This window comes from Epinephelus fuscoguttatus, linkage group LG5, assembly GCF_011397635.1.
Source record: "Epinephelus fuscoguttatus linkage group LG5, E.fuscoguttatus.final_Chr_v1".
Classification (NCBI taxonomy): Eukaryota; Metazoa; Chordata; class Actinopteri; order Perciformes; family Serranidae; genus Epinephelus; species Epinephelus fuscoguttatus.
This window is the reverse complement of record NC_064756.1, coordinates 5707668-5722872: the sequence shown is the minus strand read 5'-3', so window position 1 is coordinate 5722872 and position 15205 is coordinate 5707668. Positions and strand designations below refer to the sequence as shown.

General features: G+C 42.3%; 1 protein-coding gene across 1 annotated transcript in view; it reads left to right on the top strand.

Moving 5' to 3' along the window:
• The window catches only part of LOC125889145 (alpha-2-macroglobulin-like), a 46142-nt gene extending 31306 nt beyond the window's left edge, over nucleotides 1–14836 (top strand). The window contains exons 17-36 of the mRNA XM_049576883.1: nucleotides 27–99; nucleotides 193–361; nucleotides 737–962; nucleotides 2891–3017; nucleotides 4201–4322; nucleotides 4427–4478; nucleotides 7431–7514; nucleotides 7816–7992; nucleotides 8735–8810; nucleotides 9100–9256; nucleotides 9643–9717; nucleotides 10243–10405; nucleotides 10488–10675; nucleotides 10913–11125; nucleotides 11445–11563; nucleotides 11637–11727; nucleotides 11822–11890; nucleotides 11974–12079; nucleotides 13729–13770; nucleotides 14650–14836. Of these exons, the coding sequence (XP_049432840.1) occupies nucleotides 27–99; nucleotides 193–361; nucleotides 737–962; nucleotides 2891–3017; nucleotides 4201–4322; nucleotides 4427–4478; nucleotides 7431–7514; nucleotides 7816–7992; nucleotides 8735–8810; nucleotides 9100–9256; nucleotides 9643–9717; nucleotides 10243–10405; nucleotides 10488–10675; nucleotides 10913–11125; nucleotides 11445–11563; nucleotides 11637–11727; nucleotides 11822–11890; nucleotides 11974–12079; nucleotides 13729–13770; nucleotides 14650–14654 (2334 nt within the window). The 3' untranslated portion in view covers nucleotides 14655–14836. The remainder of the gene's footprint in view (nucleotides 1–26; nucleotides 100–192; nucleotides 362–736; nucleotides 963–2890; nucleotides 3018–4200; nucleotides 4323–4426; nucleotides 4479–7430; nucleotides 7515–7815; nucleotides 7993–8734; nucleotides 8811–9099; nucleotides 9257–9642; nucleotides 9718–10242; nucleotides 10406–10487; nucleotides 10676–10912; nucleotides 11126–11444; nucleotides 11564–11636; nucleotides 11728–11821; nucleotides 11891–11973; nucleotides 12080–13728; nucleotides 13771–14649) is intronic.
• Nucleotides 14837–15205: the final 369 nt, after the last annotated feature.

The window sequence follows — 15205 nt, the reverse complement described above, 5'->3', positions numbered from 1 at the left end:
AATTAAAATCTTGCTGGTTTATGTAGAGTTTGGGACTGAAGATGGCAACAAATGGGTTTTTTACATCGTGTTACTGCCCATTGACCATGCACCACTCTGGTGAGACATGTTGGCCTTGGTGAACCATAGCAATTCGTCATAAGGATAGTATGAGCAAAAGTCATGAGTGTGTTATGTCTCTGGTTTTGTCAGTTTTTAGGAACCACAAGATGAGAACTTTTAGCAGAAAATTACATCTTCCGAATTCTTATGGAGCCGCTCTCCCTGCTGATCCTGCTCCTCTTGCTCCTCCTGCTCCTCCAATAGAGACAGTTCGCACTTTCTTCCCTGAGACGTGGATATGGGACCTGGTGGAAGTTGGGTGAGCTTTGCTGACCTGTCTATAGCAGTACATTACTTAGCTTCCATGTCTGACTCCAGCCTGCTTCTCTAAACTGGGGACATCCTGACTAACATTGACTCTATGTAATATACTGTTTATGGATAAGTACCCCATACAACTTCGCTTCGAAGAATCTCAACTATCCCTTCTGTCAAACATGTTAAAAGTGAGGCTGTTGAGCATAAGAAATATTGTCTTCATTTGTAACATGTAATCTTGTGACACTACACCTTCAGAATTTGACTGACTGAAATGTTTCTCTTTCCTTCTCCCTCTCACATCATCTCTGACTAATCTGAGTTCTGTAAAAGTTTCTCTGGCTCACAGTGTGTGTCTGTGTACCTGCTGATCCAGAGAGTCTGGAACAAAAAATGTGCCCCTCACTGTCCCGGACACCATCACCACCTGGGAGACGGAGGCTTTCTGTCTGTCCCCTCAGGGTTTTGGCTTGGCTCCTCGTAAAGAGATCACCGTCTTCCAGCCTTTCTTCCTCGAGCTCAGCCTGCCCTACTCCATCATCCGAGGGGAGAACTTTGAACTGAAGGCAACCATCTTCAACTATCTGTCCAGCTGCATCATGGTAATGAATGTTTTTAACTTGAAATACTACTGAGCTATTGTAACTGTTGGAGGAGAAATTGACTGAAGGGATACAAGTTAATAACACGCGGGCATTAGATCACTGGCTAACATGCTGAGCACCAGCATTTTAAAAGTGAAGTGTGTAAGATTTAAGGGGATTTGATGGCGTCTATTAGTGAAGTGCAGATTGCAACCAGCTGAAACTTCTCCCAGCTAAAAGTCCTTCAGTGTTCATTGTTGAGGAGGTTTTTATCAGGAGCTGAATTATCCACAGAGGACTCTTCCTCTCCAAAACAAACAGACCAGATGATTTAATCTGGTAAAAACACTGAATGACGTCACTTTACATTACAAATCCATGTATTTATGGCGCAGTTTGGCATGACGCTGCAGGCAGCTAGTCCAACACAGGTGTGGTCATCTTTTTTCTCTGAGAACATAAGATCCAGATGTTCAGGAGGTTTTCATCAGAAGCCGATTTATCCACAGAGGTCTCTTCCTCTCCAAAACAAACAGACCAGGGGTCTCATTTATAAAACAGCATGTAGGATCCATATTCAACAATTTCTACAATCAGGCTTCCACCTCTCCATCTGCATTGCTAATTTCCCATCTCCAAAACATTCATAAGTATGGGTCAAAGTTTCTCCAATCAAGTCTGCTTTTATAGATCACAACTTTTGCATTGGAAGTGGCGAATGCTGTCTCAGGTGACTTAACCCTATGGGTCCGAACGACGCATAGTGCATCCAAATTCACACCTGTTCTTCTCTATGTTTTTTCTCCACGACTGTGCATCATAGCGAGAAGCCATGCATATCACGTGAAACAGCAGAACTGTAGCTTTCCGACAAGACCAAGCACTTGTCGGTAGTCCAATGTTTTCACAGCGAAAAAAAATTCTGTATAACAGAGCTTTCATACAGCTTTGCACACACATTACTCTTGGATGGATTACTCTGGAATGCAGGGTCGCACAGAAATGCCACGCATATCACATGAAAGCGCAGGACTAGAGCTTTCCAGTGATACCACACACATCATTGTGCTGTCATCGCATCACGCTATAAATACAGATCAAGTGTCTACAAAATAAAAACCTGATGAATTTCTTTACAATCCATTATACAGATCTTGTTATCACTCACTTCATATAGTGAGGAATATCGTATCTTACCACGTCTTAGGCTTGCGTGTGTTTCTCCCTGTCTATCCACATTTGTAGTCTGGCTTTCAAGATGCAAATATCTCCATATTGTCCAGTTGACACTGCATCAAACTTTGTATGACAAGACCAGCCCATTTCTCCTTTGCGCACCCAGACAACTGCAGCCTAATTATGCATGCATGACAGGGCAGTAGTCACATATACATTGAGGGGGACACGCCCCCCTGTTTGTCTGTTCTGGGCTACTGTAGAAACATGGCAGTGCAACATGGTGATCTCTTCAAACAAAGACCTGCTCCCTGCTGTAGATATTTTTCATGGTGATTATACACTAAAGAAAACATACTTATTATATGATGTCATATTTCTGCCTCACTCTTCAGAATCCATCCATTCATTATATGTAACCGCTTAACTGATTCATGATCTGATTGGAGTCAGTCCTAGCTGACATTGGGTGAAGGCGGGGTACACCCTCTACAAGTCTCCATACATCACAGGTCTGGAGTCAAAACCTGATGTAATGAAGTAGTTTCAGCACATATCACTTGTTTTTACATTTCTGTTTGTAAAATCAGACGTAACACATCAGTGAGTGAGCTTTACAGGTGTTGGCACCCTAGCTCTTCATTGTTCCCCCAGTCATTATGCTAAAGCTAAGCGAATCACCTCCTCGCTCCAACAAATGGTGTTGATCCTCTCTTCTAACTCTTGGAACAAAAGTGCAAACGTTTTCTTCAACTGTTTCTCTTGAACAGGTCACTGTGGCTCCAGACGCCTCCCTAGATTACACCCTCATCCCCCTGTCTGATGACCAGTACACATCCTGTTTGTGTGGCGGTGAGCGCAAGACCCTCAGCTGGACCATGGTCCCCTCAGCCCTGGGTAAAGGTCACACCTGTATACTTGTGTCAATAAAAAATTCACAAGACCTTTTTGCACAGAGATGGTGCTACAGGGCCGCTACAGAGCGCAATAGGGCTGCTGCAGAGTCCCTTCTTTACATTGGCTTTGCATTTTTACACAGAACCAAATGATAGCAGCATAATTTTGCTCCAGTGCTCTACTCCAGTTATAGACAGCATGCCAGCATTGCAGAATCAAAAGAGGCATGGCCGGCGCTACATTTAACCTCTAGTGTGATATATAATACATACATCAGCAGCACCTAATACACCGCTCGACAGTGCGAGCGTTTCACTCGCATTTGCGACTAAAAATAGGTTTGTGCGAACTGTAAAAAATAGCCTATATTTTTGTCAATAAAAAAATATGATAATCTAACCGCAAATGTTGGAGGAACTCCAGCCGCCTTCCCTCTTCCCTCTTCCCCGTGTGACACAGTTATGGGTGGTTTTCCAAGCCACTGTCGGCACAATGAATATATAAGTCCCACTGTCGGCAGGGTGGAAATAAGTCAAAGTGTGGTGGAGGAGACGAACCGGGTTAAGCGGCGGACCACCGGGGAAGCCTGCTCCGTTCTCCCTGCAGTTAGGGACCGTTCTCCATGACCATTCTGTCGGCTGGGTGGAAATAAGTCAAACTGTTTCCGACGCTGTGTCATCTTGCCTCGCTGCTGTTCTCTCGTGCTGCTTCCCTCCAGCTTCCTCTGCTCCATTTTTGGTGCTGCCTCTTGAGCCGTCCTCTCAGGCTGTTCTCTCCTCCCGGTCCATCACACCTTGACTTATTTCTTTCCATATTTTCGTTGCTAAAGGCCCTCCTCTCCATCACTTCATTGGTTGTAGTTGTCTTGTCTGGTTGGGTGGCCACCTTGTCAATCTGTAAGAGACTTTTCTACCAGGTGCAGGTATCTGGCACTAACAGCAGGAAGTAAAATCACAGCATCCCAGTGATGATAAAATAAAAGCATGCAAATGAAAACTGTCAAATTAAGCACAATAAAAACATGCCAGATAAAGCAACACAGCAACATATAAAAACACACAGCAAAGATAAAACACTAGCGCTAACTTTTTATTTTATACACTATATGGAATCATTGTCCAACTATCTTCTTACTTATCTCAACAACAGCAGTGCCAAGTCATCCAGAATTTTTTTTTTTTAGGGGTTGTGAATGTGACGGTGCGCGTTGAGGCTGTGGCATCCCAGACTTTATGTAACAATGAGATTGTGAGCGTGCCAGACAGAGGTCGTATTGACGTGGTCACACAGTCTCTCATAGTAAAGGTAGGAGCTGTAACAAAGTGACAACAAATATATTTGTTTGTTTGTGATCATGAAATGAAATAAACTTAGCTGTTCTGTTATCTTCCCACCTCTGTCCCTCTCAGGCTGAAGGAACTGAGATGACAAACACCTACAACTGGCTGCTGTGTCCAAAAGGTCAGTGTGGTTTACACCAGGAGTTCCAAACCCAACCCTTACTTGTGAAGACATCAACTGAGCCATGTGTAAGGAGGGTGTTAGGAGACTAAAGCAAACAGCTGGATCAGCTTTGCTATTCTGCTCCCACAGTTCATAGTACCCCATTTCAGCCCCCAGTTTAAAAAAGATAGAAACACTAAACAATAAAGAAAGACAAATCTGGTAAAACAACATTTGTCTTTCTTTATTGTTTAGTGTTTCTATCTTTTTAGACAGTGTGCAATCAAAATATAAGGTCGATATTTTTCAACATCTAACTTATTTGTTACACTAACGCAACTAGATGAGATGGTGTATCGTCGCTATGCAGCAACTCTGTACTTCTGTTCTGATTTGCGGCTTTTCAGGTTCAATTTGTGGCTGAAAATAATTTGTAGCTTCTTAAAATATGAATGAGGATAGTGATAGTGAGATACAGGCTACAGTCGCATTTGTAGTTGTGATGAAACGGTGAAAAACAGAAACAAAAGGAGCATCAGATGCACTGTATTTATGATAAATACGCCACAATAATATACATAACCAGTGCCAATTAATTAATCAATGATAATGTGTGTGGGCAGGGCATATAGTCAGGTGGCTTAGCGAAAAAAATTGGACACGCCGGACAAAAGTACCATATTTTCTCCAAATGCTGTCCATACCCATAGCTTTCCATTTTTGATAGGAACCACTTCCTGTGAATACATTATGGCGGCCATCTTGGATTTTGAAGTTGGCTGCCATATAAAAACCTATATCTACCATTTTCTCAGCTTCTAAGCCACTTAGGATCAAAATGTTGGTGTCTAATCATACATTTTCAGGGTCAAGGAATACAACTATACCATTTTAAAATACATCGGAAGCCTTTTTGGTAGCTCTCTGCAGATTCTCTTTGCTGAATTTGACATAGCAAGATATGTGCCATTCACCTTGGTTTTGGACCAATTCATCTACAGTCATGTCCTCTCCAAAGTTGAGCACCACTGGCAATGTGCCCAGGACTCTGAAAGCACGAACGTTATTTAGGAAGGAACTGTATGGTTCTGACTTGTCTCCACTTCCTAGTGCATTGAGTGGACACTTCAGAGGCTCTGTAGTTTTGTCCTGACAGATCAAGCAATTGTTCCAATCCATCTTGCTTGTTAACCTAAATATACACAAACATGTTTTTGTTAACTATGGCCCATGGCTAGGGTTAAATATTTATTATGGAATGATTCTCTTTCAGAATTTCTGTTCTGAAACCTAAATAAAGGACTATTTATCACAAAATAGTGATTCAGTGCCATGGACAGCACCACCCCTGCAGACAGCCATCCCTGGTTATTCCTTTAGCCATCTAGTCACTCCTCACCTGGGAAACGTCATCCTTTGAGCTTCCCCCTTTTGAGCTGCCTCACCAGAGCAGCCTGCACTGTGCTCTTTCTATTGATAGTAAGGAAAAAATACAGCATGTAGCCTAACCATGAAATTTTGAGTAGAATGATCGAGTATTCCTGAAACAAAATTGCAGTGGAAACTCATCACATATTTACTGTTATCCTAGTGAAACTGTATGATGGGATGCCTGTAGGACTACAACCCCATTTCCATTAACAAGCAAGTAACTGCTACTAACTACTACACAGAACCACATCAAGTCAGAATGTAGCGTAAGGGGGTTGTTTAAAAGAAGCTGAGTAAATTCATATAACATAGGCGAGTAGGGAAAAAGTAGTAGACAATTTCTGTATTTTAATGAAAGTGCTAAACACATTACTGTGTCCACTAAGCCCATAGAAACCATCTGACACACAAAAAAATTAATTCATTTTTTTTATCTGACACTATTTTTATTGCTATAGTTGTATTCCTTGACCCTGAAAATGTATGATTAGACACCAAAATTGTGATCCTAAGTGGCTTAGAAGCTGAGATAATGGTCGATATATGTAGGTTTTTATATGGCGACCAACTTCAAAATCCGTGCTGTATGTTTTCAAACCAGCCGCCAGCAATTTGACCAGCTGAGCTGCAGGTGACACCATCAGCTGGGTTGAGTTGAGGCCAGATGGCCACTTCTCACTGCTGCAACTTTTCTCTGCAACGTTCTAAAACGACTACATCTCGTTGTGAATCTTTGGCCTGAACTGGCCTGAAGTGACCAGTCTTTTAATCGGTCCAGTGTTAAGCAGGAAGGCTGCAGCCAACAACCACAACCGCCAGAGTCCAGTTAAATAAACAGTAAATGGTACACTTTACTGTTAACATTACAAACGAGACAGTTTTCTGTCACCATCATACTCCATCGTAATTCTTCTTTCCTTCCTCCTCATAATATCATTTGCTGTAATACTTTCAAGTAAATGTCACTCACGGTGATCCATTATGGTTTTTATATCTGTCTTTAATATTTAAACAGTATTGGTGTTTTGTATTTGAACAAGTGTTATTGAAGGTGATAGTAATACCAGTAATACCAAGTATTTTTTACATGACCAGCCTTCAATGTACATATTGTTGTATTTTTTAATACCTCCATGCTGGTGGTAGCCATGGCTAGAGGCACTATGTTTTCGGGTTGTCTGTCCCATTCTTGTGAACACAGTATCTCAAGACCGCCTCAAGGGAATTTCTTCAAATTTGGCACAAATGTCCATTTGGACTGAAGAATAAACTAATTAGAATTTTGTGGTCAAAGGTCAAGGTCAGTCTGACCTCACAAAATCTGTTTTTGTCCATATCTCAAGAATTCAAATTATGACAGAACTTTACACTTCATAATATTCTGCATAAAACACTTTTCTGGCCATGACTCAAAGTCTTTCTTGTAAGGATTTCATAATAGTTTAATGAGCAGTTGAGTTTGTATTTGTGAGTGTTTGGTGTGTGATTTGTTTCTCCAGTGTTGTTTTGTGAACATTTATCCTTTATCTCTGTACCCAGGAGAGGCGCTGACAGAGGAAGTAGACCTGCAGCTCCCTGAGAATGTGATTGTTGGATCTGCCCGAGCTTCAGTATCAGTTCTGGGTAAACCGAGGGATTGATTTGACTTCAGTTGCTCATTTGGCTTAGTGTGTTGGTATTTTGCCTTCTGTTTGATGGAGTGGAGATGAAGAGATAAAGGCAGATAAAGAAACATGGGGAGAGATGGGGTTGGGAGGATGACATGCAGCAAAGATTCTTGAGTGGTGTGTAACCTTGCGGGTGATACATCCGGTGTGTGGGGACGATTTTTGCTTGGTTTCTCATCCAGCCTCAGATCTCTAAAAACAAGGACAACCTCTTCAGAAAATCCTCTTAAGGTCACTTTAGTTGTGTTTTTGTGCAGGTGACATTTTGGGCCGAGCCATGAAGAACCTGGATGGACTGCTGAAGATGCCGTATGGGTGTGGGGAGCAGAACATGGTGCTCCTGGCCCCCAACATCTACATCCTCCAGTACCTGAGAAACACACAGCAGCTGACCCCAGCCATCAAGGAAAAGGCCACCAACTTCATGACCAGTGGTGAGCCTCTGTTGGTTTTACATTGCTGTGAAAATTTAACAGACGTTTAGACTCTGGAAGACATAAAATGGCCCTTTTTGAAGCGAGATAAAGAGAGTGGGCACTGGGCAGCAGAAAAATGACCCATAAAACAGTTGAAGATCACCTTTATATGGAAGAAAGATGCCTCACCCTTCTGATTACCTCTGCACATTACCTTCCCAACATTTACATATCAAGGTCACAACAGTTATTTAGAGAGCATAATCCCTGCTCTGTTGCTGCTGCAGTGTGCAGTTCAGGACTGTGCTCAATGTGGGTGGAGTCAAATGTTTAGCGCTGTCCTGCGTTAGCAGTTCTGACTGTGTTAGCTGCTAGTTAGCTAGCTGCTACCCCACGATTCCTCACAGCCTCACTCCTGGAGTAGGAGACTAGTTTTGCCATGAGGAAAGCAGCCAGCACACCCAGTAAGGTGGAGACAGACTTGCTGAAGCAACTTGAAATCAGCCAGAGCTAACCCGTTAACCCAGTGCCAGGGGTGACAGCAGCAGCACAAGACAAAGAGAACAAAAAGGGTGAAAAGAGAAAGAATAGCGTTGCAGTGTTCAAAGGCTGGACATTGAAACTGTCTATTGCAGCCTTCTGTATGCAGAGAGTGGCTGGTAGTGGGCAGCATATATGCACTTAGGTCTGTCCTGCCTGTAATTTAGTGTAAGAAGTAGAATTTCATAATGATTGAAATCATGTTTCCTTTGTTATCCAGGCTACCAAAGACAGCTGAACTACAAACATTCTGATGGTGCTTACAGTGCTTTTGGATCAGGAGAGGGGAACACTTGGTGAGAACATGTGTTTGTTTGTGCCAAACCATGGTTTCCCACTGTGCATTTACAGCATTTGAAATATTTCAAGATATATTAAGTGGTGTCATTTTGCTAAATACTGCACTCCTGTTAAAGTGGAACAGTAATATAATCTGTTTTCAGTGTTTCACCTTCTTAGACTGTGTTCACAATGTGGACTTAGGACGGTGATATAAGGACATAATGAAACTATAAAACAGTATGTGATGAGCTCGGGTGCCCCTCACTCTTTTGAGATTACTAATGTTCTCTTGTTTTTCCTCAGGCTCACTGCTTTTGTTCTAAGGTCCTTTGTCAAAGCACAGTCCTTCATCTACATTGACCCGAGCAACACTGAACAGCCAAAGACTTGGCTGATCGGCAAACAGCAAAAAAATGGCTGTTTCCAAAAGTCAGGAAAACTCTTTCACAACAGAATGAAGGTAGGGGCAAAGTGCCTGATGGCTAGATGTTGTTACCAAATTTAAATCAGCATGTCTCTGTGCTGGTGATAACCGTAGCTAAAGGCGTTATGTCCGTCCATTCATCCCATAGTCGAGATACTCCACGAACGCCTTGAGGGAATCTCAACAAATTTGGCACAAACGTCCCCTTGGACTCAGCCATGAGCTGATTAGATTTTGGTGGTCAAAGGTCATGGTCACTGTGACCTCTATCTCACATTTAGAAAAAAATCACGTCATCTTTTTAAATCATGTTTTCACACTAATTGATTCATTTATTAAGAATCCAACAGCTCGACTTCACTCATGTTCACAACAAGGTGTTTAAGTTGAGATTGCTCATAACTGGTGCTTCCTCTCTACAGGGTGGTGTGTCTGATGAAGTGACTCTCAGTGCTTATATCACTGCTGCTTTCTTGGAGATGAATATGTCTGTAACGGTGAGTAGATCTGTTGCAGCACAATCATTCTCACACTGTGTTCTCACTTCTGACTGGATCATTGAAGCGTCAGCATCTAGAATGACTTTATGTGCATTGCACATTGTGCAAAGACATGTGCTGTGCAGCTCCTGAGACAATTTAAGCATGCACAGACACACACACACACACACACACACACACACATGCACCTGCCACACAGATAAATAATAATGTTAAAAAAGAGAGTATACAAAAAGTGAAAGTACAGTTACTTCACATTTCCTCATATCGATTATTCAAGGTTAGTCCTGTGGTGTGGAGTGCTGTGATAATGTTGGGGGAGGGGGGACAGTGGTTTGTGGAGTTCAGTGATGCTGCTCTTGATCATGGAAGTGCGGGTCTTCAATGCTCTGTATCGTCTTCCAGATGGCAGCAGAGAGGAGAGATGGTGATAGGTGTGAGTTACATCCTCAGAATGCTGCTGGCTCTGCAGAGGCAGCGTGATCTGAACCAGCTTTATATTCTATATTTTGTCTATTCTAGAATCCTGTCATGAGGAGGAGCTTATCTTGTCTCAGGGAGTCTATCAGTGACCTCAGCAACACCTACACTACAGCTCTGCTGGCGTACGTCTTCACCCTGGCAGGAGACATGGAGACCCGTGCTTACCTACTGAAGCACCTAGACACTGTTGCAATACAAGAAGGTGAGTCATCCTTGTGAAGGAAATCATTCTGGCTTCATTACTGTGATTGTAGCTCACCTTGTGGCTGGTTGTCTGTTTTTAGGAGGTTTCCTCCACTGGTCTCAGACAGCGACAGAAACATCAGCCTCTCTGGCTGTGGAGATCAGCTCCTATGTGCTGCTGGCCAAACTCAGTGCCTCTCCTTCTACTGAAGACCTGGGATATGCCACCCGAATTGTCAGGTGGCTGACGGGTCAGCAGAACCATTATGGAGGCTTCTCCTCCACACAGGTACAGCTAAAACAGCATTCAACTAAACTCAAATTTAGGCCACCCAGGGCCAAGCTGCTCTGCAGGTAAATGCTTTTTCTGTGCACGTCAGTCTTGAGGCTGTTTTCAGGTGGGAGATCAGTGGAGGATATGTGACAACAAGACTAAGGGCTCTGTTTTCGTTTGCAGTCTCAAACTGGAGTGATGCCATGTGAAGGTTACTGGCATGATGTGTTTATAACTGTGTGTGTGATTTAGGACACCGTGGTGGCTCTTCAGGCTCTGGCTCTCTACTCCACTGTGGTGTTCAGCCCAGAGGGTTCAAGCACAGTGACAGTCCAGTCTCCCAATGGCCAGCTAACATTTGATGTGAATCAGAACAATCGACTGCTCTACCAGGAGGAGGCGCTGCAGGATATGACAGGAAAGCACAGCCTGGCGGTGGAGGGCACTGCATGTGCTGCAGTACAGGTCAGTCACTGTGGCTCTTACTGTTTCTCTTCTGTGCACATGCATTTACCACCTCTGAGGCTGAGCTCAGGTCAGTAACTCTCATGTTTTGCTGGAAGAAGTTTTGGTACTTTGCCTCTACTCCATGCTTTTAAATGAACTCCCCTCACTGGTATTCAACACAAAGCAGGGTGGCTACCTGTGTACTACCTGTAAATGATATATTCTGTTTTGGCATTTTCATGAATCTCTAATCAAAATACTTGAGTAACTAATCTCAGCATGAAGAAAAATCTTGAAGAGGATATTTGTTAATCTTCTTGATGTGTCTGTTGTCCAGATTTCTCTTCACTATAACGTCCCAACTCCTACTGATGTCACAACCTTCAGTGTTGAAGTCAAACCAGAGGCCGACTGCACCAGTGAAAGACCCAAAATCACTCTGACGCTAAAGTTCCTGTAAGTAATCAATTCACTAGTTATAGAAGAATACTGAAATGTTAAACAAACAGTCCTGTGCATCCAATAACAGATATACTGGAAAGGAGACCACGACCAACATGGTGATCCTGGATATCAAAATGCTGTCTGGATTTGTCCCAGACCAAGGGTCTCTGAACAGAGTGAGTTATTACAGTAACTTTGACCTTTAGTAGACAGGAAATAGTTTTCATATGTTGTTGGAGAAGCACCCAGCTGATTATTGACTCCTCACAGCTCAAAGGTGCCCTGCTGGTGGACCGTGTTGAACAATCGGACGATCATGTTCTGGTGTACATACAGGAGGTGAGAGAAACACACAGTGAGGAATGATACATGATGCTCTCCAGATTTGTTACTGATGATGTGGTCTGTTTGTCCTCCAACAGTTAACAAAGGACATACCCATCAACCACAGCTTAGATCTCATACAGGAGGTTCTAGTGCAGAACCTGAAGCCAGCCGTGGTGAAGATCTACGACTACTACCAGCCAAGTACATCAGTCCTCTTTAAACCTCCTTTACAAAGACCACAGCACACACACTGACAAACTCTGCTCCTTGGTAGAGCTGTACAACAACCTTAACAGTCATCAGAATCCTAATATCTTACTATATAATGACAAAAACTCTGTGTGTGTGTGTGTGTGTGTGTGTGTGTGTGTGTGTGTGTCTTTTCCACGTTTTTCTCCTCACTGACTTGGTCAATCCATGTGAAATTTGGCACAGTGGTAGAGGGTCATGGGAGGATGTGAATGAAGCAATATTACATCAATTGGCCAAAGGGGGGCGCTATAGCAACCGATTTAAATTGCAAACTTTGAATGGGCATATCTCATGCCCCGTATGTCGTAGAGACATGAAACTTTGCACAGAGATGCCTCTCCTCATGAGGAACACATTTGCCTCAAGAACCCATAACTTCTGCTTATATAGATTTTCCGCCATTTTGAATTTTTTGAAAAACACTTCAAATGGATCTCTTCCTAGGAAGTTTGAGCGATCTGCATGAAACTGGGTGAACATAATCTAGGGAGCAATATCTAAAGGCCCGTTTCCCCCGCGTGGACTTCGGGGTAATTTTACAGGGCCGGGGCCGTAGGTGCGTGTGTCCACCGCAGGAACAACCCTCGAAGGACAGAGTTCCGGAACTTTTACAGGGGCTAAACAAGTCCCTGCCTCGGAGTAGGTACTCAGAACGGCCCCGAAAAACTCCTGGGTGGGGCTTGGGGTTTACTTGGTGCTGATTGGATATACTCAAGGCGGGATGTGACATCAACAGAAAGCGACAAAATAGCTGGCATTTTTAAAACTGAGCAGCTCTCGTTCATAGCTTCCACCGCCATGTAAACAAAGAGACATGCCAGAAACCCAGCAACCACCTCAGCTCCTTCCATGTTGATAATCGTCTTTCTTATATCTGCTTTCTTCTTCTTACTTCTGCTTCGTACTTCTGCTTCTTCTTCTTCTTTGTTGTTGTTCTTTGTTTGTTTCTTTGTCGCGTCGCCCTGGTCAAAATGGTCGCGCAACGATTACATCACATCCAGAGCCCGGTAACTTTACAGGAACCTTTCTCCTACTCCGCCGCACAGTGGAGACAGGGCGGTTGAGAGGGCCGAGCGAGAGGACGTTCCTGTAAAGTTCCTGCCCCCAAATAGTACCAGGAACTTCTTCAGTGGAAACAGGCCTTGAGGGCCTGAGTTGAAGGACTGTGTCTCAGTGACATTTTCAGGGCTTAAAGCCATTTAATTGGCCTACAGTGCTGCAAAGCCTTATGGGTCTTGTGGTCAATGACACAGAACTGAACTCCTTACAGGCCCCACAGACTGTTATACTTTTACTGAAATGATAAACCAATGGCTCCTTTGTTATTTTAAGGGGAAAAAAGATCTTTCTTATCATTGCAGGTTTCCTAGAACAGTTTTCTATACAGTTAGCTCCTAAATAAACATTTCTGTCTGTGTTGATTAGTTCAGTAAAGCTTTTAATGACTTTGGGTTTGTCTGTGACAGGTGTTTTAGGTGAATTTTACAGGACCACTGTGAGGTTTTAACTTGGTTCTTATCTACAACAACCACAAAGAGAGTTTTGCAATGTTTGATGGGGTTGTTTGTTTAGTCTCTGATTCTTGTTTTTCCTCCCAGGTGACCAGGCTGAGACGGAATACATCTACCCTTGTGCTCCAGGTAACAATCTGTAATGACATACTGCACAGCAACATTTGTACAATCCCATTAAAGGAACAGTTCATTCAGAAACAAAATAAATTGTATGTAGCTCTCACCTCACCTACGCTCTCTATGATCACAGAAAACATTTTCTATCAAACAGCAATAAGGAGAGCGAAGTGCCAGAAAAATAAATCTGTATCAGTACAGACATATTTTGACAGGACCGAACAAAGGACGGCACAAAAGTTTGAAAACATTCAAAAAACATTCTGAAAATTCATGTGTGGCATTAAGAATTCGTTACCCACACACGCACCACAGATTCCTTCACAGAGGGATCATCCAAAAATGCTTTGTTAAGGAATAGTTCAGCAAAAGTAGTCTGGATTTTCATGAGCCCACAAATGTATACAAGACACTTGGATGACGCTGCACGGGAATTTTCAGAAAGATTTTCAGACATTTGTAATCTTCATTGCTGTCTTTCATTCGGCCTTGATTCAAGTCCGCTCTCCTTCACGCATCTAGAAAACTTTTTGTGGGACCACAGTGAGAGGTGGGAGGTGAGTACTATATTCAATTTATGCTGTTTCTGGGTGAGCTATTCCTTTAAACAATATGCAAATTCAGATTTCAAAGGTAAAACTGATGGTGTACAGTATATTGTGCGTGTTAGGCTGCTCTAACAACCTAAATTAAAGTTGTAGAAAATGATAAGACCACATTATACTGATTTATAAACACAGGTTAATTTGTTAAATATTGAAAAATACTATTATTTATTAAACTCATGTACAACATTTGTACCCTGTTCAATTCAATGAAACAAAATATATTTGAATTCAGTAACCAAACGTCTTGTTGAATAATCTATTGATGTTCTTTCATTTGCAGTTTGAAGAGTGACGTGAGGTTTCTACCGAGAACTGTGACCCCCATTGACTGCACTATAATTGAACAGGACTTGGACTTTAAGATTTGATTGAAGATAAATGTGACTGCAGAAGCATACTGAATATTCATGTTTGTGTGTGCACAAACTTGAGAACACAGCTCACATAAAAACCTGTTTCTTTCCTGACTCATCTTTCTCCTCATGTGTTGCAGTGATTTCATAGAACAGCAGCCATGACTGATCTTTATTTATTTATCACATTTTCATTTATTTATTACATTCATAGGGGAAGGTTTTCCTCCACAGTATCTCCAGTTGAGGTCAGTGTTTCTCAGCATATAAGCACTGAGTGTTTCACATAAGATAGACATAAAACATAAAACAGACAAGACCATGTCATATAAAAGACATTTAAAAACAGTTTAAAATGAGGATTAACTGATTAGCAAAAGCATAAACCCTAAAATCCTAAAAAATGTAAAATGAAATAAATCATTAAAAGTCATAAGATTACAGAATTGTAAAAACAAATTCATAAAATCAAGTAAAATACAA